The following is a 22763-nucleotide window of genomic DNA, read 5'->3' on the forward strand; positions in this document are numbered from 1 at the left end:
TAGGAGTCGTTGGCCCTCCCTGGGGTTCAGCGTCCAGGGTCGTTAATGGCTACTAGGGATGGTCTGCAGTACTCCTAATGGCCAGAAGGTGCTGCTGCCATCTGGTTTCAGAATTCCTTACTTTGGCATTTTTTATGGTCAACAAAATGGTTTGTTCTGGATTTTGTGAATGGCAGAGGTTTCCCGCGGGTCAGAGGGGGTCTATTTGCCGATGGAGTCCATTCCTTGAGTTGGGCAGGGTGCTCTTGGCAGGCAAGCTGACCCTCCCTACGGAGCCTAGTCTCAGAGTTCCTGGCCAATGCAGGACCAGGCCCCTCCCTGTGCCCTTCTCCTTGGGAGGCAATGGGGATAAAGTACCCGTGTGGTTGGGGGGCAGCTGTGGGGGGAGCCTCCTCTAGGAAAGGATTGGTCCTGCAGACAGGGCCTCTGTGCTCCTAGGTGGGGTGACACAGAGGCTGGGGTCACCCTGAGCTGGCTGGCCACCCAGTACCACTTTGAATGGTTCAGAAACCTGGGTGTGAGAGAAGGGTTTGGCTGGAGTTGGGTCTGGTCTGAGCGTCGAGTCTGCAGTGGGGACAGTGTGCCAAGGCTGGTGACAGTCCCAGAGACTGCTTAGGGCTTCTTGATGGGCACACTCAGAGACATGGACACTGCCCTGAGGCTGAGGATGGGCAGCAGCAGCCTGGCTGGGGTTCTGTCTTGGCAGCTCCTGTGTGCCCGTGCTTCTGGGGGACTGGTCAGAAGTGTGCGTGATCCCAGGAAGGCCAGCAGCAAAGGCCTGGGACTCTTCTGCAGTTGGCTAGGCTGGGCCCAGAATGGGAGTCTGCCTTGCCCAGAGCACCCAGCCTGCTGGAGGGTTGGGTGGGGAGCCGCCTCCCGGGGGTGTGTGTGCTGTGGGGTTTCGCTGCCTTGTGTGGGCTCCTCCAGGTCTTTTGGATGGCCTGCCAGGCCTGTGGGCAGTGGATTCCCCCTGGGAGCCCCCGGAGCTGGGCGGGGTAGGGAGGCTTAATTAAGTGCTTGATCAGAGCTTTGAAATCCTGCATGAAAGGCTAGCGTGTGGGAGGTCCCAACCTTGCCCACTGCATGGGCTGCTGGGCACATGCCTGGCACATGTCAGACTCTCTATAAGACTGTCGCAAAGTTCCTCACCCACATGGGAAATGCTAGCTGCCCCCTTTTCATCAGGTCCTGTTGTGCCTCTGGGGACCAAAAAGAGCCAAACAGCCTCCAGATGATGGAGTCCTGGGTGGCTAAGGTCCTGGTGTCAGGGCCTCCACCACTGTGGTCCCCGAGGGGCCCAGGAGGTGTGGCCCGGCAGGCATGGCTCAGCCTGAGTGTCTGTCTTGGTTGTGCACTGCACCCGTGAGAACTCGGGGCCTTGCTTCCTCTACCTGTGAGATGGGGTGTCCCTCCTATCTCTACACGCCGGTGCACTGGGACAGACTGGATGCTGGTGTTGGTGGCACCTTTACTCCCACACCTGCACCGTGGTCACCTGGACCCCATGTAGAGGGAAGCACACTGGCTCTCCTGCCCCCGGGCTTCTCCCTCTGCCTCTGGGTGGCAAGCCTGGGCTGCAGAGACTGGAGCGGTCCGGTCCTCGTGCTCTGCCTGCCCCTGCCTTGGGCCAGAGCCTAGGCAGGGAGCTGGGGCACCCCAGCCCGGCCCCACAGGCCCCCCGTGGGCTCTTCCAGCGTCTGTGTGGGCCCTGGTGGGGGGCAGTGGGTGTGGCCTCAGAGCCGCTCTGACTTGCCCCCTGCGGATTCTTGCCTTGCAGACTTCTCCAGCCAGGTGAGCTCCTCGTCCCTCAGCTCCCCGGCCGGCCGAGGCGCCATGGCGGCCCCCTCGCTGCACCCCTCCCTGGGGCCAGGCATCGGCTCCTCGCTGGGCTCCCCTGGGCAGCTGCACTCGCCCATCAGCACCCTGAGCTCCCCCATCAACGGCATGGGCCCGCCCTTCTCGGTCATCAGCTCCCCCATGGGCCCCCACTCCATGTCTGTGCCTACCACGCCCACCCTGGGCTTTGGCACCGGCAGCCCCCAGGTGAGTGTGGGCTGGGCCTGGGGGGTGCGGGCTGGGCAGGGGCTCCCCCAGCAGGGTGTCGGCATCACTGGTGGGCCGTGGGCGAGGGGCTGTCCTTTCCATCCTCAGACCCAGCCTCAGTGGTGGCTCTCTGGTTGGCCTGGGCCTGGCCCCATGGATGCTGCCAGCTGGGCTTCTTGGTGGCTCTGCCTCCTCAGGGTCAGATCCTACTCCTGGGTCCTTCTCTCCTGGGCTTTCTGCTCACACCCTGGCTGGTGGTCTCTGTCCCTGGGCCTGCAGGGGAGGTGGGTCCAGGCTCAGTGTAGGGATGGGGAACAGTCAGTGCTCAGTGGCCTGGTGGCTGGTGGGTGCTGGTCACAGCAGAGTTGGTGACCTCTCTACAGTTGGGGTCTGCTCAGACGCTCTTCCAGCACTGGCTGGGTTTTGGGTTGTTTGGGGGTTAGGAAGCGCTCTTGCCTGGTGAGGCCCAACACAGACAGGTCTTGCTGTTGGCACCGTGGGGCCTGGTCCAGCCCTTTTCTCCCTCAAGGCCCCGGGGGCCTCTCGGATCCCCTGCTGGACTCCTTGCCCAGGCTGTGTGACTCCTGGTGATTTCCCTCTGGATACCCACTCTTGAAGCAGGCTTCCCTCCTGGTGGACCCATCTCTTCTTCCTAGGAGAAGCTGGGGACATGCATTCCTGCTCCGAGTCTCTGGAGGAGCCTGGCTGCCTCCCACATAGGCCCCGCTCCTGGCCTAGGAGGCCTGGGGTGTGCTTTGTGTGTGGCTAGCCCACTGCCCATCCATCCTCTTGCCCTAGAGACTCTTGCAGTGCTCTTAGGCCAACCCAGCCAGGTCCCTTTGCCCTGGGGGATGGGTGGAGAAGAGTGGAATCTCTGTCCATGAACATGCTGCTGTCTGTCCCCTCTCATGGCACCTGACCTTCCGGACGCAGGCGGAGGCCCGAGGTGCTGGCCCAGGGAGGCCTGGCTGCCTCCCGTGTCTAGCTGTGTCATTTTGGCGTGGCTGCCCCACATCCTCCTTGCTGGTTGCCTGATGCTCTGCAGCAAGAGAGCAGGTGAAGACTTGGCCTCCATGGTCTCCTGGTTTCAGTGGCCGACACCTGCTGGCTCGGAGACCCACAAGGTTTCTCACTGGGTTCCCAGGCCTGCTGCCTGCCCTGGACACCCCTGGGCTCGTGCACAGCAGGTGGCTGGGTTCTGAGTCTCCTTGTGTGGCAGAGCCCAGGGCTGTTAGTGCTTCTGGGAAGAGGACGGGGAATGCGAGGCGTCTTAGGGTTTTCTGGGCCACATCTCTCCTGTTTTCTCTGGCGGGTAGTAGGTCCTGGTTAAAGCCAGGTTCCTGTGAGCCAGTGGCCAGGCCCCCGAGGCTGCCTGGGGGGAGGCTGGGGAACAGATCCAATGTGCCCCCAACATTTGCCTTGCTACTGGATAACTGTCCATCTCTCTGAGGGTCCCTCTGCCAGGCCCACACAGTGGCTACTCTGAGCCTGTGCTTGGCCTCTGACCACCTCTCCTGGCGGGCCTTTGGCTGCCCTGGACACACAACCCTGTGCTCATCAGTAGTCTGTCTTGGGAACCTACAGTTCCTTGTGTTTCTGGGAGTTTGGGGGGCCATGCCCCCACCTCCACCCACAAAACTACAACTGCAGAGTCATTTGCCAGAGCCCGGGGGATTCTGCCATGTTGGGGAGGACCTGTGTCCTGCCCGGCTCTGCCTGCTCCAGGCAGTGGCTGGGAAGGGCTGTCCACATCATTGGGCCAGGTCATGCCCTCCAGCTCATGGGGAAGGGAGCCTGCTGGTAGGCCAGGTCTGTCTCTCTTGGTCTGGGGGCTCCGTCAAGGAAGGACCCAGGGCATGTAACACCTGACTTCCTAGGGCTGCCTTGAGGCCTGGGCTGAGTGCATGGGGGGGGGCAGCTTCCTGCAGGGAGCCTCTCCTCGGGCCTGCCCAGGGGGCCAGTGGGTTTCAGCACCAAGGGAGCAAGGCCTGGAGGGAACATGGAGAGGCTGAGGGCAGGTGGAGGCTCAGGCCTGCTCCTGGGGAGGGGGGCTTCCTGGAGCTGGGGCTGGAGGGCGGCGCTGTGGAGTAGAGAGGCAGCAGAGATGGGCAGGGCCGGGCAGGGCGTTGATGAGGCAGGAACTGAAATAAATACCAAGGATATGAAAGGGGAAATGGGGTAGCCTCGCCCTGGCCGCACGTGGGGCACAGGCTCCAGCCAAGGGCCTTGCTGTCCTAGGGCTCTTGAGAGACGGACTGTAAGTGCCAAAATACTGGTAGGTGGGCTGCTTGGGCGCCCACGGGGAAGGGGCTGCCCTGTGCTTGGTTCTGGGGTCTTTGAGCCTTGGAAAGGGCAGGAAGACCATCCAGCCTTGCGGTGGCTACCATGCCAGGGCTGGCCACTGGAAGAGCCCAGAGGAGCTGTGTGGGCCCCAGGGCCACAGTGAGGATGAGCTGGCCTTTGCCCTGCTCAGACGTTGGGTTTTCCCAGAGCCTCTGGATTCGTTGAGGCTGGACAGGTCAGGTCAGGTCAGGAAAGCCCTCACAGTCACGGGGGAGCTGGCATGGTGTGGCACTTCCCTGGAGTGTGGCTCCCTGCTCCCTGCTGTCCCGTCCCCCTCACTGCTCTGGCCCTGCCTCAGTTTACCAGCCCCCCAGCCTGCACGTAGGGGTCAGGGGACAGAGCAGGTGAACCCAGCATGGTTTTGCCTTGCCGAACAGGTCTGCCCCGTCTCACGACCTGGGCTCCCACAGCTGGGAAGGTCTCCCCTCGGCTGGGGCACGAGCCATCCATGCCCATAGCTCTGAACTGCCCCTGCCCCTGGCCAGACAGCCCTCCTGTCTCCACCCCATAGGCCACCTGGCCTTGGCCTCAGACACCACTTTCCCTCCTGGAGCCAAGTGCCAGCTGCAGCAGTTACAGGTCAGACTCTCAAGGTAGTAGTCAGCAGGGTGCCCGCCAAGTGCCTACTCTGCTCGGCACCTGGCTTGTCCTCTTCCTGTCACCATTCTGTCAGCCATGGAAGGAGTCACTGTGTGGTCCGGCTGCAGACAGACTTGGGCTCCTGCTCAGTAGCTTCCCCTGGCACAGCGGCAGCCTCACAGGCCGGGCAGGGCATTGCCCCTGATGCCCACCTGCTTCCTCAGCCTCAGGGTTTGTGTGTCTCCCCTCTGTCCCTCAGGGGCCAGCGAGCTTCAGGTGGGCAGGGGACCCACAGGGCACTAGTGAGCACTGTTCATTCACTTGCCTAGCAGTTCCCCCTCCTCTTGGCCCTGTCTCTCCCTCCTTGGCACTGGGGGTTAGGTACTTGGTGACCACCCCCACACCTCTCGGCTGCTGTGTGACCCTGCCCCCACCTCCTGGAGCCTCAGGGTCTTTGGTTAGGAAGGGGGAGGGCATCACAGCCCCGGGCTTCTGTGCAGGAGAGGTGGGTGTGGGCAAGGCCCGTCCACCGCCACAGTGAAGGCCCAGTGTGTCCCCAGACTGTGGAACACGTGCACACCGGGCACGTGGGGGGCCAGACAGACCTCTCTGTGGTGGAGCTGGGGGCTCCCTGTCCTCGCCATGGCACCCATGTCCTGATGCCTACCCCTGCTGTACCCAGTGCATGGAGGCCTCAGGCCTCCCTGCAGCCCACCTGAGCCCTCGGGAGTGCAGCACCCTCACGGGGCCTCCCTGCCCGCCTAGGCAGCTCTGGGAGGGATGTAGAGGCGCTGGGACGGGAGCATGCCCCTGGGCACTGAGGCCCTGCCACCAGAGGCTAGGGTGCTTGCTTTGGGCACAAACTCTTCCTGCCTCATGAGAAAGGGGACGGGGCTTGGGGGCTGTGAGGAACGAAGGAGGTGTGGTCCCCGTGTGCAGGGGTGGCCGGGGGCTACGTGAGTGCAGTGTGGAGTCTGGAGGCGGCTGCAGACGTTTTCTGCCCTGTCAGGGCTTTGCAGAAGTGGGGGTGCCTGGCCGGGGCCCTGTGCCCTGGCGGATGGCCTGGCTGGCGGGAAGCGCCTGGGCCTGCGCCGGCTGCAGAGCTGGGCTGGAGGCAGCAGAACCCAAAGTGCTGTGTCACTGCAGGCTGCAGCTGTTGCCAGGGTGACGGTGAGTTTCCCACGCCTGCCCTGGCACAGGGGGTGCGGCCCAGGGGTGTGCAGAGCCTGAGCTGTCCCTGCCACCTGGGGGCTCTGCTGGCTTCCTGTCCCCCCTGGTGGCCACACTGCCACCCTGCAGTGTGTGGGGGCCTGTGTGTCCCTGGGGAACCCAGCCTCCTCCCTCCCTGTGACTGGGCCTGTGTCTTTGGCTGTGTGCTGGGGCCCAGAGCGCCTGCCAATGGAGTGTCCAGTGAGCACCTAGCAGGTGGGTGGCAGGCAGGGGTATGAGCAGGACCTCCTGTGCAGGGCTGGGCTCATGGCGCCCAGGTTATGAGGGGTCTTCACACCTCCAGCTCCTCCCTCCTGAAGCCTGGGTCTGCTGCCGGGGAGCCCTGAGTCCGGGCAGCGGTCTGCTGGGCTCCAGCCGGACCCTGCTTTCCTGAGGGCAGTGGCCCTGCTGCCCCTTCGCCGTGTGGCCCGGGGGCTCTCTGGAAGGTGGGGTGTGGCCACACCTTCCTTGCCTCGGATCAGGAGGGCCCTGGGCGTGCTGTCACCAGCCTTCCCAGGGCTGACCTGCTCCCGTGCCCCCCAGCTCAACTCGCCCATGAACCCCGTCAGCAGCAGTGAGGACATCAAGCCCCCGCTGGGCCTCAATGGCGTCCTCAAGGTCCCCGCCCACCCCTCAGGAAACATGGCGTCTTTCACCAAGCACATCTGTGCCATCTGTGGGGACCGCTCCTCAGGTAGGGCTGCCTGGGGCCGGGGAGGAGTGGGCTGGCCATCTGGGGCTGCACCTGGAGGCCCACCTTCGGGTGCAGTAAGGAGTGAGGAGAGCAGGCTGGCCGGGCAGTTGGGGGACTTGCTGATGGCCAGGGTTGATCAGGGCCGAACTCCTGGGGCTGAACCTGGGCCCAGGGCTTCTGCGTTATTCCATGGAACCCTGGTGGCCAGGGAGTGCAGAGTGGCCCCCCTCCAGGGCACAGTGACTCAGGCACAGAGGAGCCACTGGGGGACGCTGGTCCCTGGGGGACCAGGATTTATAACCCCGGAAGGCTGAACCGTCCTCAGAGCAGGGAGCCCAAGGCAGGGCCCACACTAGGCCCAGGCTGGGGTCAGGAGACCAGAGGGCCCTCTTGTGTGGGAAGGGGCAGCCTCTCAGCAGCACTGCCCCCGCAGGCAAGCACTACGGGGTGTACAGCTGTGAGGGCTGCAAGGGCTTCTTCAAGAGGACAGTGCGCAAGGACCTGACCTACACCTGCCGTGACAACAAGGACTGCCTGATTGACAAGCGGCAGCGGAACCGGTGCCAGTACTGCCGCTACCAGAAGTGCCTGGCCATGGGCATGAAGCGGGAAGGTAGGTGTCATGGCGGGGCGGACCCCCGGCCTCCCTGCGGCCCTTCTCTGCTGATCCCTGCGCGGGGGCCTGGGCACCGAGGCCAGCCCTTGACTCCACAGCCTGCCTGATGGTGGTGATCCAGTTGTCCCCTGTGAGGGCAGAGCAGGCCAGGGCCCAGCTTGTGGGCCGTGGGGCCAAGATGGGGTGGAGGCGGCAGTGGGGAAGGAGATGGGGCCTGTGTGGGAAAGCGGGAGACTGCGTGGGCCGGGGTGTCTGACAGCAGGGGTGTGGCGTGTGGTGCAGGAGGCCTGTAGGGTGCTGTTGTTCAGGTTGAAGTGCGGAGGGCACCCTCCAGAGAGCCCCAGAGGGCATCCCGCGTCCTCCCGGGGCCGACTCCAGCTCTACCCCTGGTGGGCCCACTGGCCCTCAGAGCAGGACTTTGGGGCTGGTCTTATCGACAAGATGCATGATGGGGCATATGTAGCAACGCAGGCCACTCCTGGGGTCACAGCAAAATTGTCCGATGGTCCAGCCAGATCCTTGGCCTCCATGTGACCTTGGAGCTGTGTTGTCCTGGCCTCGGGTCTGTGCTGTCCCCTCTTGCCTGCAGCTTGATGGTCCCTTCATGCCAAGCGAGTCCCTGTTAGGGTGCGCGTGCCTGTGCACAGGGCGCATGGAGGTGTGTCCACCGCATCCAGGGCCTGCCCTTATGGAGTGCAGGTGATGTCCGGGGTCAGGGTCTGCTGCTCTGTCCCAAGCACCGTCCAGGAGCCTCCTCTTGCTTCCTCTGTAGCGGCTGCTCCCAGACCCCACATGTGGCCACTCTCGCCTCCTTCCCACCAGCCCCTGAGGGAGTCCCTGAGGGAGACCAGAATCGGTGTGTCCCATCAGGAGTGTCCCAGGTGGTGGCCACAGGGCTGCAGCCCGTGTCCGGCCTGTCCCTTGAGTGTGTGTACCCTTGGCCTTGAGGCCCTGTGTTCTGCAGGGCTCCCTCCTGGAGGCCGTGAGATAGCAGTGCAGTGTGGGCCTCAGGGCCTGGGGCCTGGGGCCTAGGGGGGCCTTGGCTGCGCCCAGCCGCCAGGGCCAGGCGCTTCTGGCAGGCCGTGTTTCCTGGAGTGCTTGGAGTGGTCCTGTCTGTCCTTGCCGTTGAGGTTGGGGTGCTGAGGTCACGTGGTGGCCTGGGATCCTGGGCTCTGGCTCCCATCCCGTGAAGTGAAGTGAGTGTCCCTTGGACACTGTGTGCATCAGGGAGGGTCTGGAGGGAAGGTACAGCAAAGTCCCTAAAAAGGACTAAGAGCTGGGTCCCTGTTAGGGGCAGGAGGCGAGGCTGGAGTGGGCAGGGGAGGGGTGTGCCCCGGGTCGAGCTGGTTTAGCATCTGACCCCCCCTCAGCTGTTGCCCTGGTCCAGCACAGCTCTGGCTGTGGGGTATGAGTGTCTATTGAAAGTGACCATCAGACAGCCAGGCAGGGCTTCATGGGAAGCTCAGTGTGGACCTGGCCCAGCCTGGGGGCTGGGCATGGCTTAGGTGACACCTGAGGAACGGCAGGTCAGACCTGCGTACCCAGCTGAACGGAGCAGCGTCTGCCAGGCAGAGGTGTCAGCACACCTGGCACGCGGGTGGGACGGCAGTTCTGAGTCCCAGAGCGGGACCAGCCTGCACACTTCTTCCCAAGGCCCACAGCTGCCCCACGTGCCTGGTGCTGTCATGTCCCCCTGCCTGGTGCCCCAGAGGCCTGGGGGTGTGGACAGTGCCCGTCCCATCCTAGTGAAATGGTCCAATCTCAGAGTGGGTGGCCTGGAGCTCTGGGCTCCTGCCAGTGATGGGGTTTTGTGCAGGCTTGATGGGTGGGGGTAACCAGGCACCCTGCTGGTGTCCATACACACTCTGCTCACCCCACCTCCTCAGTGCCCCAGTGCTGTCCACACTTCACAGAAACAAAAGTAGGGTGCAGAGGCCTGAGGGCCTGGGGAGGTGTCAGAGTGGCACAGTGCCCATCTGCTTGGTCTCGCCAGGCCGTGGGTCATTATTGCCTACATTCTGTTTCTGGGCCGATCCTCTGGGCAGTGCGCAGCCCTTGAGACCTGATTTACGGGTCATTAGATAAATACCTGGTCCCGTCAAGGGACCACTTCCCCTTTGTCTCCTGCTAGATTTACAAGCTGTGAACGTGCAGAAGAAACCCTCCTACAAAGCGCTTGTGTGCCCCGAACACCAGCCCGCAGCTGTGTGGGCAGCTGGAGGAGGGGCTGGCCCTGTGCCTGAGGGACCCTGCTGCCCAGTGCGTGGCCTATGCGGGTGGGGCACCTCTTACCTGCCTATATCTGCCTGCATTTAGCTGCTGGGGGGTGGCTTCTGGCCTGGACTGTCCCTGGAGCCCCGAGCTCCTCCTGTGGCTCTCTTGGGCCGACCTGGCAGTGGCGGGTGGAGTGTGTGGGCAGCATGGCAGCCCTGGGAAGAGCTGCAGGGCCGGCTTGCCAGCCCAGGCCCTTGGTCCAGGGCACAGAGGATGTGCGCTGTCGGCTCCAGTCCACTGAGTACCAGGCCTGCTGCAGGTAGTTCTGCTGACTGGCCTGGATGGTGCTGGACCCCATACCATCCCTCTGCCACTCTCCAGCTGAGAGTGGCCCAGCCAGGTTGGAGGAGCAGCTTAGGGCTGGCTGACCACAGGGAGGGTCTGGCCTCCGTGGGCGGTGGCCCTGGCTGCAGGGCAGGTGCCCCCATCCCTCTGGGGGGATGCTGTAGGATGATAGCATCTGCGTTGGGCGGCTGCAGGGGCATGTGTGTGCGTGCACTGGCGGGACCTGCTCTGTAGCATTCCCGGCTGGGGGGTGGGCAGTGCCCCCAGGGGCCCTGGCTCCTCGCCAGCCTGCGCCCAGGCCTGCTTGCTGGGGCACGTGGTGGCAGGGCTGGGGGCCTGCAGATGGGCCTGGCCTGATAGGGGCACCTGGCTGACAGGCCGTGCTCCCCCCATGCCTCTCCCTGTTTCCTTCCTGCCTCCCTCTGCTTCCTGTGCCCCATCCCCCAGCTCTAGGGGCCTGAGTGTGGAAACAACAGTGTCTGGTGTGTGTGCAAGTGTGTATGTGTGCGCACGTTGCCCAGGTACGGGTGACCCTGTCCGTTTCCTCCACAGGAAGAGTCCAGCTGGGGTGAGCGCTGGCCCTGTTGCCCTCTGGCTTTGTGACACTGGCCTGATTTTGCCTCTCCCTGACCAGTGTTCTCGCCTGTACTGTGGGGACATCTTCGAGGTCCCCCAGGGTTTGTCAAAGTGTGGTGGAGGGCAGCTGGGGCTTTGCTGGTGGTGGGATCGGGGCGTTGTAGCCACTGTGCGTGTGTATGTGTGCATGCTGCTCAGTGGTTGTGACCCACAGGGTCTCCAGCTGTGTGCGAGGCTGGGTCCCTGCAGGGAAGGTATCCCACCCCCTCTGAGGTGGCGGGAGCCCAACTTGCTGCGCAGCTCCTGGATGATGCCCTCTGCCAGTATCTATTGCTCAGCCTTGAGCAAATGTGGTTGGGACAGAGCATCTCGGTGCTGTCTGGCTTTGGCCCTGCCTGGGGCTGACAGGGGACAGAAGGGCCTAGCTACTGGCAGAGCCCCAAACAGAGGAGGCATCAGGGCCTGGAGGTGCTTGTCCCCAATACCCCTGCTATTGAGCTGTCTGCCCTCCCAAGACCTGCCGTGGCTGAGGGGCTGCTGCCCCCTGGGTCCTGGGCCAGCGTGTTTCCTCCAGTTGGGAGTCTGCTATGCTGCGGGACAGGCAGCCTGGGCCACAGTTCTCGGGACCACGGGTGGGCGTCTGGCCTCTGTCTTCCTCCTGTCTGCTGCCCGCTGCTCCCCGCCTGCGCTGCGCTCTCTTGGAAGGATAACGAGGCCCTGTATTTACAGACGCCTCCCGCTCGAGGCTCCCCGGCGCCAGCGGAACATAAGTCAAACATGACTGCGCTAAAAGGTGATTGAGCTGGCAAAACATAAATCCCGCTCCTCCTGCCCCCTCCGCCGTCTAGAAATAAAACCATAATATTTATAATGATGCCTCTCTGAGCTGCTGGGGCCCTTCCCGGCTTCAAAGTGCTTCACAAAACATTTGCTAATTAATTCCCGGCCGCCCCCGTGGAGCAGGCAGGTGCCCCGGAGCCCCTCACCCACCCTGCTCCTGGCAACTGGGAATAACCAGCAGCCGGGAGGCCCGTGCTCAGGGCGGCCATTTCCAAGCTCCCCACAACCCAGGACTGTCCGTCCAGGAGAAAACCTCAGAACTGGGCTAACTGGGCTCAGGAGCATGAGGGCAGGAGGCTCTGGGCTGGGCAGGTAGAGCCTGCTTATGGGTCCTTCCTGACAGCAGGCTTTGTCATTGTCACTGTGAAGATGAAGAAGCTGAGGCACAGAGAAGTTGGGGACTTGCTTGGGGGCCATACAGCTGTTGGGGTAGCACAAGCTCTGAGGTCATGGGGCTGCCTGATTCCCGAACCTGCAGCTTTGAGCTATGAACTCTAGAGATGCCAGCCGTACCCCTTTGACTCTCTGAGCCTGGACGTCCCCACCTGGGAAGGTGAGGTGTCTGGGCTGGTTGTGCCTTGGGGCTGTGTGTGACTCTGAGGCTGGAACTTCTGCCCGGAGCCTGCCATGGGGCCTGGGGACTCTCCGCCTGAGTTTGGCTGCCGCAGCCTGTTCAGGTGTCTATTCTCTTGGGGGCCGTGGGGCTTCCAGGTGTGGAGGGCTCATCTCTGGGCCCCGGGCTGTGTCCTCTGTGGCTGGAGGAGTGATCCCTCCGCAGATAGGTGCCTGCTGCATGGAGGGGCGGGGCTGGCCAGCCCTCCCAGTCGGTGGCCAGCTCCACACGTGCAGCTCCCTGCCCCTCCCACCTGCCGTCGGCTTTTCCAGAAGAGCAGGCCTGCACCATGTCAGCTGAGGCTCTGCCTGGCTCCTCGGCCCAGCTGCTGTGTCCTAGGGGTGCTGGGTCAGCCTCCTGTCCTGCGTCCACGTGAGGAAAAGGGCCCTTGCTCAGGCCAGGCCACTGTGTCCTGGAGAGCTGGCCTTGGGGGCAGGGATGCAGGAGGGTGCCTGAGCTGGCTCTGGGGAGCAGGGAGAGGGGCTCCTGCCAGACCCGCCTGCATGGCGAGGCCAGCATGGGAGGTCCACGTGGGGCTGTTGGAGAGCAGGACTACAGGTCCCTCAGCCGGCACACTGGGGAGCCTTGGTGACCCCAGACCTCGAGGATTACGGGAGGGTGGGCAAGAAGAAAGTGGCCTCTGAGCACCTGGGTGGGTGGGGGTGCCACAGGCATGAGTGCCCCTCCCGCCCTCCTCCCTCCTGCTGTCTGCGTTTGTTCCGTCCCTGGGCGTCCAGCGAGAGGACCTGGGCCAGGCAGCCTGGACGAGCGCAGGGTCAGGGATCTGGAGGTGGGGAGATGGCCGGCTTGCTCAGCTGGTGCCTGGGAGGACCTGAGGTGCTGACTGGTGATGGGCCCAGCCTGGGGTCACCATGCAGGCCTGGGACGCAGTGACTGGGGAAGGCCTGGCTCTGTGGCATCAGATGGGCAGCGAGGGAGTGGGTTCCCCCAGCTGGCAGTGGGCGCCGGGGGAGTCGGTGCCCGAGCACTGAAAGGACACACAGAAGTTGGGGGGTGCGGAGAGGCCTTGGCTGCAGTGGGGAGCGCGGGAGCCTGACGGAGGCGGCTCTGGGGACCCCAGCCCCTGTTGCTGTCCCGACTCCTGTGAGTCGCTTTGCCTCTGAGCCTCGCATCCCTCATCTGTGAGGAGTGGTGGACAGGCCCGGGCTCCCGGCTGTTGGGTGGAGCCTCAGCGGGGGTCAGCAGGCCCGGGCAGGACAGCAAGGCCTTCTGCACATCTGAAGGGAACCGCCGGAAGCTGTAGGAGTTTCAGTCCAGGCACATCCAGACCCTCGCCTGTCCCAGTGGCACCCCTGGTGCTGGACAGGCTGGCAGAGGGCGTGGGATGGGTCCCCAGGTGCCCAGGGTGGGTGGCTGTGGATGACAATCCCAGGAGGGTGGGGAGGAGGCAGAGCCTCTGGGTCCTTAAGGGCAGCAAGGCTCCTGCCTGAGCCCCTTCACTGGCCTCTTCCTCGGGGATGGCTGGAGGCTGGGCCACTGTGGGCTCAGCTGGGCCTGGCAGGACCCTGGGATCCAGGTTCTTTCGCCTGTGGGCATTGCTGTGGTTTATCTTACTGTGCTGCTCCAGACCCCCAGCTGGGGCTGCTTACCAGGGCGATTGGCGGGCATCAGCATGTGGCTGGCAGGGAGCAGGAGGTCCCAGGCCTCATGGCATGGGGGCAGGGCAGAGCCACGAGTCCCGAGCATGGCTGGTGGGGCAGGACCCATGCCCTCCCTCTGCAGAGCCCAGTGTGGGGGCTGTGGGCCTGCCTTCATGCTCGCTCTGGCACAGTGCTGACCCATTTGCCCTGGCATTGGCTCCTGGCCAGCATGAGCACCGCTGCAGGTCAGGAGCAGGCTCCCCTCTGGCTGCAGGCCTTGGCACGGGTCGTTTCCTGCCGGAACTTCCCTCTCTGCTGTATTTCCTCCTTGGATCTCCTTGCCACTTCTTCTAGGAAGCTTCCCGGCCTTCCCCAGGCCCACAGACCACCGTCTCTGATTTGGGGACCTGGGAACAGCCCGCTCTGGGCCTCAGGCAGGCTCCCTGCTGGTGTGCACGGGGTGCAGTGAGTTAATGAGAGGTGGGCTTGGGTTTCAGAGCACCCAGCCGAGAGGCTGGGCACGGGGCCAGGCTGTGCACGGTGCGTCTCCCTCACCTGGCCCCGGGCCTGCTGGTGTCATCCGCACACTGGCTCCAAGTTGGCATGGCCCAGTCCTGGCCACGGCTGGTCCTGGGAGCCGCTGGCTGGCCCAGGTGAGGCTGGTGACAGCACCTCCCCATTGCAGCTGTGCAGGAGGAACGGCAGCGGGGCAAGGACCGGAACGAGAACGAGGTGGAGTCAACCAGCAGCGCCAACGAAGACATGCCAGTGGAGAAGATTCTGGAAGCTGAGTTGGCTGTCGAGCCCAAGACGGAGACCTACGTGGAGGCGAACATGGGCCTGAACCCCAGCTCGGTGGGTGTCCTCCTCTGCGGCTCGCTGGCCCCTTTCCTGTGGTTGCTTGCTTGCTGCGCCTGAGCCGTGGCCCTCATCCACCTGTGTGGCCTCTGCCCAGCCGGGAGACCCTGTGAGCCCCTCGACCCTTCCCTGTCTCCATGCCCAGTGGGGCTGGGCCCCGGCCAGGAGGCAGCTCTGGCCCTGCAGCCACGTCCTGTGTCCCCAGCCATCTCTGAGGGACCTTGGTCCTGGGTTCACTGTAGGGTTTGGCCTGTCTGGGTCCCCGCTGGAGGGTCCCTGCCCCATGCCCTCAGAGAAGGCATGAGGAGCTGAGCCCAGGAGAGAGAGTCCAAAGAGGTGGGCCCTGAGGCTGGCTCTGCCCGCAGCTGCGTGGCTCTGGGCAAGGGACTTCCCTGAGCCTCCCCATCCCCTGTCCTTGGGCAGGAGGGCACAAGTGCCGTCAAGGGGGCTGGCGGCCAGCAGTCACTGTGATGCGGTTAATGCAGAAGGAGCTCCGTGGTCTCCAGCAGCTGTCCTCATGCTGACTGCCTGTAGGAGTGGCCTTGGCATGGCCTTCCCCTGGCTTCCTGGACCCCCCCCCGCCCCCTTTGTCCCTACAGCCACCAGGCCAGGACAGGGAGGCTCTCGGGGCTGTCCCTGCCGTGCCCAGGGCCTTGGTGTCAGACCTCTAGCCTCTCATTGCTTCCCCTGGCCTCACTTGAAACAGCCTCTCCTGCTCTTTGTCCCTCCCTAGACAGGCACAGAAGTCCCCAGGCAAGACTTCTGTGCCTGTCCTTCCTGGGGCACAGGCACCTGCCCCGCTCTGGGCACTGTTGGTCCCCACGAGCTCACACTGGTGGGGGACCCGTTTGTTATGGGATTCCTGAGGAGGTGGCTCACTGTGCCCCTGGTTGGTTGGGTGATGCTGATTGTTGAGTCCAAGTACGGGACTGGGCGCTGACCCTCAGGCTCCCCTTGCCTTGGGCCCGTGGTCGAGCTGGCTCTCACGGGTCCCACATCGGCCACAGGCGTGGCCAGCATGGTGTCGAGACATCATCTGGATCTCTGTTGAGTTGAGGGCTGGGCCAGAGCCCTGAGGTCAGCTAGAGCCCTCATCCAGGCAGACCTCAAGGTCACCCTGGCCTCTCCCCCCCAGCTCACACTTCTTTCCCCTTTGTGCTGGCTGCGCCTACTGGTGCTTCACTCCCTTCCGCCCGGGACCTTTGCACTTGCTGCCTGGAACATGGTCCTTCTGCTCCTCTGGCTGCAGTCTCAGGGCCCTGCCCGAGCCCTCATCAGTATCCTTTTCTGAGACCAGCTGCTGTTCCAAGGCTCAGAGTGCCTGTCCCTTCCTTCGTGGTCCTGGCGCAAGGTGACCACGTAGTGAGTTGTTGCCGTCCTGTGAGGCCATGGGGGTGGAGTGCGAGCCGTGCCTCCTGCCCAGCCCTGGTTGGGGACCGCAGCCCTGCCCTGCCCCCAGTCTGAGTGGAGCTGCTGTGCACATGCTGGCTCTGTGGCCACTGCCCCCCATGGTGGGCCTCCCAGTGGCCCAGGTCCACAGCCACCCTGACCTGTGGCTGTCCCTAGCTGGGACTCCTTCCTTCCAGGAAGGGTCCCGTGGAGCAGTCCCCACCTGCTCCGACCCTCGACAGCTCTGCCTGGTCTGTGGCCTGTGCCCACACCCCTCTGCTCTGGGAGGGAGGGGCGGGGGGAGGGTTGAGACGGAGCAGAAACTGAAGGAGGTGGAGGCTGAGAAATCTCGGCATCTGCTCTTCCGGCAGAGTTGGTGCCTAGAGCCGCACGGAGGCTGCTCAGGGCCAGGCTGTGCCTCCTGTGGACGAACCACATCCCCTGGCTGGCCTTCTTGTCTGACCTTGTACTGGACACCCTTTGTATACTGGCCCGGGCGCTCCTTCTGTCAGATGGGCCAACTGGCCCTGGGAGGGGGCTCAGCAGCCTCAGCTTGGGCAGCTGGCGTCCCCCCTGTGTGGCAGGGCCTGGGTGGTCCCATCGATGCTCCTTCAAGGCTGGAGGTGGCAGCTCGTTAGGGTCTGCTGCTCAATATGGCTCAGAGGGGCAGCCCTGGCCTGAGCCGCACAGCAGGGATGGAGCCCGCAGCCCTCACAGCCCCTGCTCCCCAGAGACCCCCAGGCCTGGCCCTGCTGGGACCCAATCTGAGCCTCCCCTCCTCCCGCCACCTGTTCCCCAGCCCCGTGTGCCCCTCCTGCAAAGGCCCCGACACTTAGGACTGCTCTTCCCTTCCTGGAGGCAGCCTGCCACCCTGGGCCCCAGGAGAGCCTCCAAGGGGCTGGCCGTCCAGCACCTGGGCAGAGACCAGTTCTCTGGGTGAGGCTTCCGAGCAGGGCTGCCTGCTGCTGGGCTTCAATGCAGAGTTGCCTTCTCCTTCAATCTGGCGTGGCTACCTGGGGCCTCCTCTCCACCACGCCCCATGTACCTCTCGGGCCGTCCTGCAGCAGATGGGCAGTGAGGACTGCCGTCCAGCCTTGTGTCAGGAGGGGAGGCCCAGGCTGAGGCACAAGCTGGGCACCTCAGGTTGGGGTGCTAGGCAAGGGCCTGGTGCCTAGTGAGTGCTGGGTCTCCCAGAGGGAGTGAGCAAGGAGGCCATGGGCAAGCCCCTCTCGGCAGGGGGCCCCACCTCTACAAGCCGCGTCCAGGGAGCCCTGTGATGACACTCCCTCCCGGCCCCCCTGTGTCCCCCAGCCCCTCCTGGCCCACAGCCTCGAGGTGAGTCGTCATGGCCACTTGAGCAGACCCTTTTATGTGCCCTGGGTGTTTAACTGCGGGTCCCCTCCTGGGAGCCTCAGGGGTTCCGTCCTGCAGCAGCGTAGCCCGGTGCCTTGGCTCCCTTCCCTGCTCCCCCACTAGGGACAGGAAGCTGGCGGCCCCTCCGGGCAGAACTCCTGGCAGGCATCTGCTGGCCCCTGACTTCCACCTGGGCCTGTGTCTGAGCTAAGACAGTGTCCACCCCGGCTTCCACCTGTGTCTGGTAGAACTGGACTCCCGTGTCACCTCGACCACAGTGAGGGGCTGGCCCACCCAGCTGCGCCCTCCTCTGTGACCCTGCCCACTCATGCTCAGCACCCTCCTGGAGCTGGGAGGGACACAGAGGTCCTGCGGGCTGTGTGAGCTTCCTGTGGCTGTGGGGACGAATCACTGTGACCCAGCAGCTCACAGCAGCACAGGTTCAGAGGGCCACGGCTCATGGGCTCAGGAACCCAGAGTCAGCTGCACTGGGCTGGTCAGGCGGTCAGCAGGGCAGCACCTGGAGGCCGTCATGCTCCTTGGCCAAAAGACCCCGTTCAAGCCAGTGGTCTTTTGTCCTCTTTGACCTCTGCTTCCGTCTTTATGAGTTCTCCTCTCACTCTGACCCACCTGCCTTCTACAAGGACTCTTGTAGTAACATTGGGCGTGTCCCCATAGTCGAGGGTCATTTCCTGTCCCTAGAACCTTGATGTAATCCCACCTGCAAAGACCCTTTTCCAGGATCAGGACCAGGGCCTCTCTTGGGCTATTGCTGAGTCAGCCATGGGGCAGGGCCTGGTCCAGGCTGGCTCTGTCCACGTGTTGGCTGCATGGACCTGAGCACCGTGCCCTCTCTTCCTCACAGCCCAATGACCCCGTCACCAACATCTGCCAGGCAGCTGACAAGCAGCTCTTCACGCTGGTGGAGTGGGCCAAGAGGATCCCACACTTCTCCGAGCTACCCCTGGACGACCAGGTCATCCTGCTGCGGGCAGGTGAGGGGCCAGACCTGGCCAGGGCTGGGGTGGGGGCAGCAGTGGTGCGGGCGTCACTCCTGCTCTCTGGGGCTGCAGGGAGAGCCCTGGGGCCTTGCCTCCCTGCCCTCCCTCCTCAGGGGCTCGTGACGGGGTCTCAGCGGCCATCTGAGAGGCGAGGGCTGCTGGGGTCCGCCCACCGGGCCTCTCATGCTTCCCATAGCCTCCCCCACTCTGGGCCGGGGCACAGCACTGGTGTGACATGGGGCTGCGGTCAGGCTAGCTGTGGGCACACAGACCAGGGAGGTCACCCGGGGCTGTCTCCTCCTCTGTCAACGGACATGAGGGATGTGCCGACAGAGGCCAGCTTTACTGAGTGCCCAGCAGAGAGCCCAGGTTCCTGCAGTGGCCATGGTGTTGATGACTACCCAAGTCCCCCTGAGGCCCTGCTGTCCTGGGGCCTGAGTGTTCCTACCGCTTCAGCCACCTGCTGCCCCACGGAGGGTGCTGTTACCAACCCCAACCTGAAGGGCCTTGGCCAGCTTAAGGCAGGTCCCTGGTGAAAGTGAAGGAAAAAGCCACCAGAGATGGCTTCCTGTGAAGCACAGAATGTTCTGGAAGTTACACAGTCAGGGGCAGAGGCCGACCCCCACCTCCCTCTTAAAAGGACTCCAGTGCTCTGTTGGGTCATCCAGACGAGCCAGGTTGGCCTTCTGTCTCAGGCCCCTGACTACACTTTCGGCCCCTGGCCCCCAGGCTGGGTGCACAGCCCCCACTTTTGTGGGTGCAGACTTCCTTAAGAATCTAGTCAGCATTCTGCCTGGCAAGGTCGGGTCCACCCCCAGCTTGGCCCTCACTTTCGGGCCTTCTCCCTCCTCCCCTGGCTTCAGAGCCCGCCTGACCCAGAGGTCCTTGGAGGTACCCAGTGGCCAGGTGGGGCATCCCTCGCAGAGAGGAGTTGGTCTTTGCTCGCTGGCATGGAACACGAGGACAGCTGGGTTCTTCTTTGGGACCTGCAGGTCTTTGTCTGGTGGGCAGACCATGAGGCCTGTGTGGCAGAACGGGGTGTTGGGGACACTGGCTGCTGATGGCTGTGGGCAAGGCTGTCTATAGACAGCGTGCTGGCCCTTGGTGTGTCCCCCTCTGTGATATCCACCTTCAGCCATGAGGCACTGGGTGCCTGTGTGGCCCTTTCCTCAGCCCAGGACCTGGGCTGCCCAAGTCCCCAGAGTGGATACACTGCTCCCCTCGGCCAGTTCCTGGGAGATCTTCATGGTGCCTCACCTCTGGATGGGTCTCCCTGCCCAGCCTCCCACACTGAGGCTCCTTGCTGGCCCGCCTCGGGCTGCCCCGTGAAGCTCAGACCTGGCTCTGTGCCTGCCCCAACATGCCACTGGCTTGGGGTACTTGGTGTGGTGGCTGAATCCCAGAGCCACAGTTGGACCTCCTGGGTGTGAATGCAGCCCTGCAGCCCAGGAGGGTCCGACTCCGCTGCGTCACTGTGCCTGTCTGTTCCACGAGTGTCCCTTGAGGGGCTGGCGGTGTCATGCCCATCAAGCAGAGTGGTGGCACTTGGGGCCCTGCTGCACTGCCAGATGGCCCCCCAGGCCCTGCGACAGCCCCGGGGTGTGGGGCCTGCTCAGCTGGAGCCAGCAGAGTTCGAAGCCCAGGCAACCAGGGGCTGGATCTGGTCAGCCCCAGGACAAGGTCTGGCTGGCTGGGGCTGCCTGAAAGGTCAAGGTGCAGGTTTCAGGCTGTGGTTCTGGATTCTGATGGGTCGCCACTGTCCTGAGAGCCCGTGGGGACCTGGGGAGATTCTGGCCTGCCTGTGCTCAGGGCTGACTTCATGTGCATGTCCACTGCTTCAAGGTGAGGCTCTGTCTTCGGACAGGTGCCCACTTGCCCTGTCCAGGGGACATTGAGGATCAGTGTAGAATAGTCTTGGCTCCTGCACAGAAGCACCCGGCACTGTGCCTCTCCTGTTTGGCCAGTGGGTGGACCAAGGTGGGCAAGGGTTACATGTGGCTTCCAGGCCCTGTCCTCCCTCCCCCCTTCCTCTGGGGCCATACCCCAGGCCGTGCGTTTGGAGACCGCAATCCGCTCCAGTCTGGTCTGCAGAGGGTCCTGCTGTGCAGGCGTCTCCTCTGGTGGAGAGTAGGCTTGAGTGAGGAGGGTCTGGCTGACCTGGCAGGGGGTAGTTCGGCCATGGGGACAGTACACCACTTTGTACCTCTGGTCTGCCAGAGATTAGGGCCTCAGGCCATCTGGTCAGCGGGAACTTCCCCTAGCCACAAGTATTGAGGTGTGAAATGGGGGTCGGGCTTGTCTCCAAGTTCCCTCAAGGGGTCTCTGAGGCAAGTGTGCAGAGCACTCATGGAGGCTGACTGCGGTGGGGAGCAGGCGTGGCCTGTGGGAGCCCATCTCCCGGTGCAGGCTCCCGCTGCCTTTCCCCTCTGTAAAGCGGGCCAGCGGTTGCTTCATAGGAGTGCAGTCAGCATGTGGTGAGACGGGCCACGGGATAGGCCAGCGTGAGGCCCAGAGCCTGTGACCACGCGGGTGTCTCTGTGGATAGTGTAGTCATGGGTGTTAAACCTGGTAAGTCTCAGCTTACAGGTGCCGTGGAAGTCCAGCGTCTCCCCCACGCCCTCTTGCTGTCGTCCACTGTGTCTGTCGGTGTGGAACCTGGTGCCAGGAGCGTGTTTCCCTTTAATGCTAGGCCATTCTGTGGTGATGCATGTGGCACACCTTGGTCCCCAAGAGCTGGTAGCAGCGGTCCCTGTTTGTCCCAGAGGGAGTCCTTGGGAGCTCTCCGGCTTCCAGGCACGAACATCCTGCACGTGCAGAGGCAGCTCCTGCGTTTGCTGAGGGAGGCGCTGGACGCAGGGCTTCTCGGCTGTCACCTGCCCGTGTGCACACACTCAGGTGCCCTGGAGCCTCTTTTCTGCCGAGAGCACTCTGTGGAGTGAGGGTTCCATGGAGCCTGCTTTGGGAATGCTGGTCTGGGTTTGGAAAGGACAGTCTGTGACGTGCTGCTTTGGGGTCTGCCTGGGGACCAGGGACAGGGCGGACCAGTGGGCCTGGAGACTGCCTGACTGTGCCTCCTCCCACAGGCTGGAACGAGCTGCTCATCGCCTCTTTCTCCCACCGCTCCATTGCCGTGAAGGATGGGATCCTGCTGGCCACCGGGCTGCACGTCCACAGGAGCAGTGCCCACAGCGCAGGGGTGGGCGCCATCTTTGACAGGTGGGGTGGGCGTGGAGTCTGGCTGCCTCAGCCCCCTCAGCACCCAGCTTGGCACCACTTCTGCTTAGGAGAGTCACAGACACTAGCCGGTGCACCGAGTGGGGTGGGGGGAGGTCCTGGGTCAGTGTGGTGTCCGGGGTGGCTGATGGCCACCACTGATGTTGCTGCTCATCTGCGACCAGCTCTTCCTTTATCACCCTGTGCATTCACTGAGAGAAGGAAAGCGGACTGTCCTGTAAGGCCAGCAGGCGCTGTCAGCCTTGCGGTTCTGTGAACGTGCCGCTGAACTTGGTGCGTCACAAACAGTGCCGTGATGGTGGTGCTATTGCAGCAGGGCTCATCTTGTGGCCCTACCCGAGGATAAGCACACAGTGCAGTTGTCCCAGGATGTTGCTCCTCACCCTCCAGGGGGCGTGTGGCTACACCTCTGCATGTCCTCGGCTGCGGCTCAGTGGACACACTCAGGGGCAGTGCTGGTTGGAGGGCTGCCCTTCCGCGTCGGCACGGTTCCATTGGGTCACTCTCCTGGAATGGTGGGCCCATTTACACTAGCAGGCCCTGCTCTGGCCAGCCCCCACCTGTGAACCCAGAGGGCCAGCGCCAGACCCCGGCAATCTGAGGGCCTGTGTGTCAGCTTCAGCTCCTGGAACGGGCCAGGAGGAGCAGGCCAGGGGAAGCGGGAGGCCCGCAGCCTGTGGGAGCCCTGGGTTTGGAGGTGAGCGAGCACTCTCCCAGCTGAGGGAGACGTTTGGGAGAGTGCCCAGCAGCCGTGGGCCCCGGTGTGGCAGGCGGAGAGGGCTTGTGCCTCACCTTGGTCTGCGCAGTGCATAAGGCTCTGCTGCAGGGCTCCTCGGGGCCTTTAGCAAGCATACGTCAGGAGGCCACAGGAGGCCCACTCAGGCTTCATTAGAGGGGCTACTCCCCCAGGCTCCCAAGGGGTCCCTCTGGGCCACCCCCCTCTGCCCCCAGTGGTTCTGTCCTCATCAGCTATTTCTACTTTCTGCACATGAAGGTTTTGGGGACAGGGGCAGCCACTAGGCTGGAGGGTGCCCAGGTCCAGTGACTGAGATAGGCCAGTGGGATCCAGGATCAGCTATGGCTCTCAAAGGGACCAGGAGGGTTGAGGGCAAGTCTGAGCGTGCCTAAGAGGCTCCAGGGAGGGGCCCACCGTGCTGAGGAGGCCCAGTGGGACAGTCTCCCCTCTGGAAATGGACAGCTGGTGACAGGAAGCTATACCTCCTCCTCCATGGCTCCTCCCTTCCCATGGCTCCTT

The 22763-nt window shown here is 63.7% G+C and overlaps 1 protein-coding gene across 4 annotated transcripts in view; it reads left to right on the forward strand.

Annotated features, from left to right (window-relative positions):
• Rxra (retinoid X receptor alpha) overlaps nucleotides 1–22763 on the forward strand; it is a 90115-nt gene that overhangs the window by 60462 nt on the left and 6890 nt on the right. For 3 of the 4 annotated variants that reach the window (XM_078048623.1, XM_078048622.1, XM_078048624.1), the window contains exons 2-7: nucleotides 1778–2043; nucleotides 6718–6868; nucleotides 7302–7481; nucleotides 14359–14528; nucleotides 18139–18268; nucleotides 21358–21490. In XM_078048623.1, coding sequence (XP_077904749.1) covers nucleotides 1778–2043; nucleotides 6718–6868; nucleotides 7302–7481; nucleotides 14359–14528; nucleotides 18139–18268; nucleotides 21358–21490 — 1030 coding nt within the window. The remainder of the gene's footprint in view (nucleotides 1–1777; nucleotides 2044–6717; nucleotides 6869–7301; nucleotides 7482–14358; nucleotides 14529–18138; nucleotides 18269–21357; nucleotides 21491–22763) is intronic. The other variant, XM_078048625.1, reaches the window with a different exon arrangement.

The sequence above is a fragment of the Ictidomys tridecemlineatus genome, chromosome 4 (genome assembly GCF_052094955.1).
Source record: "Ictidomys tridecemlineatus isolate mIctTri1 chromosome 4, mIctTri1.hap1, whole genome shotgun sequence".
Taxonomy (NCBI): Eukaryota; Metazoa; Chordata; class Mammalia; order Rodentia; family Sciuridae; genus Ictidomys; species Ictidomys tridecemlineatus.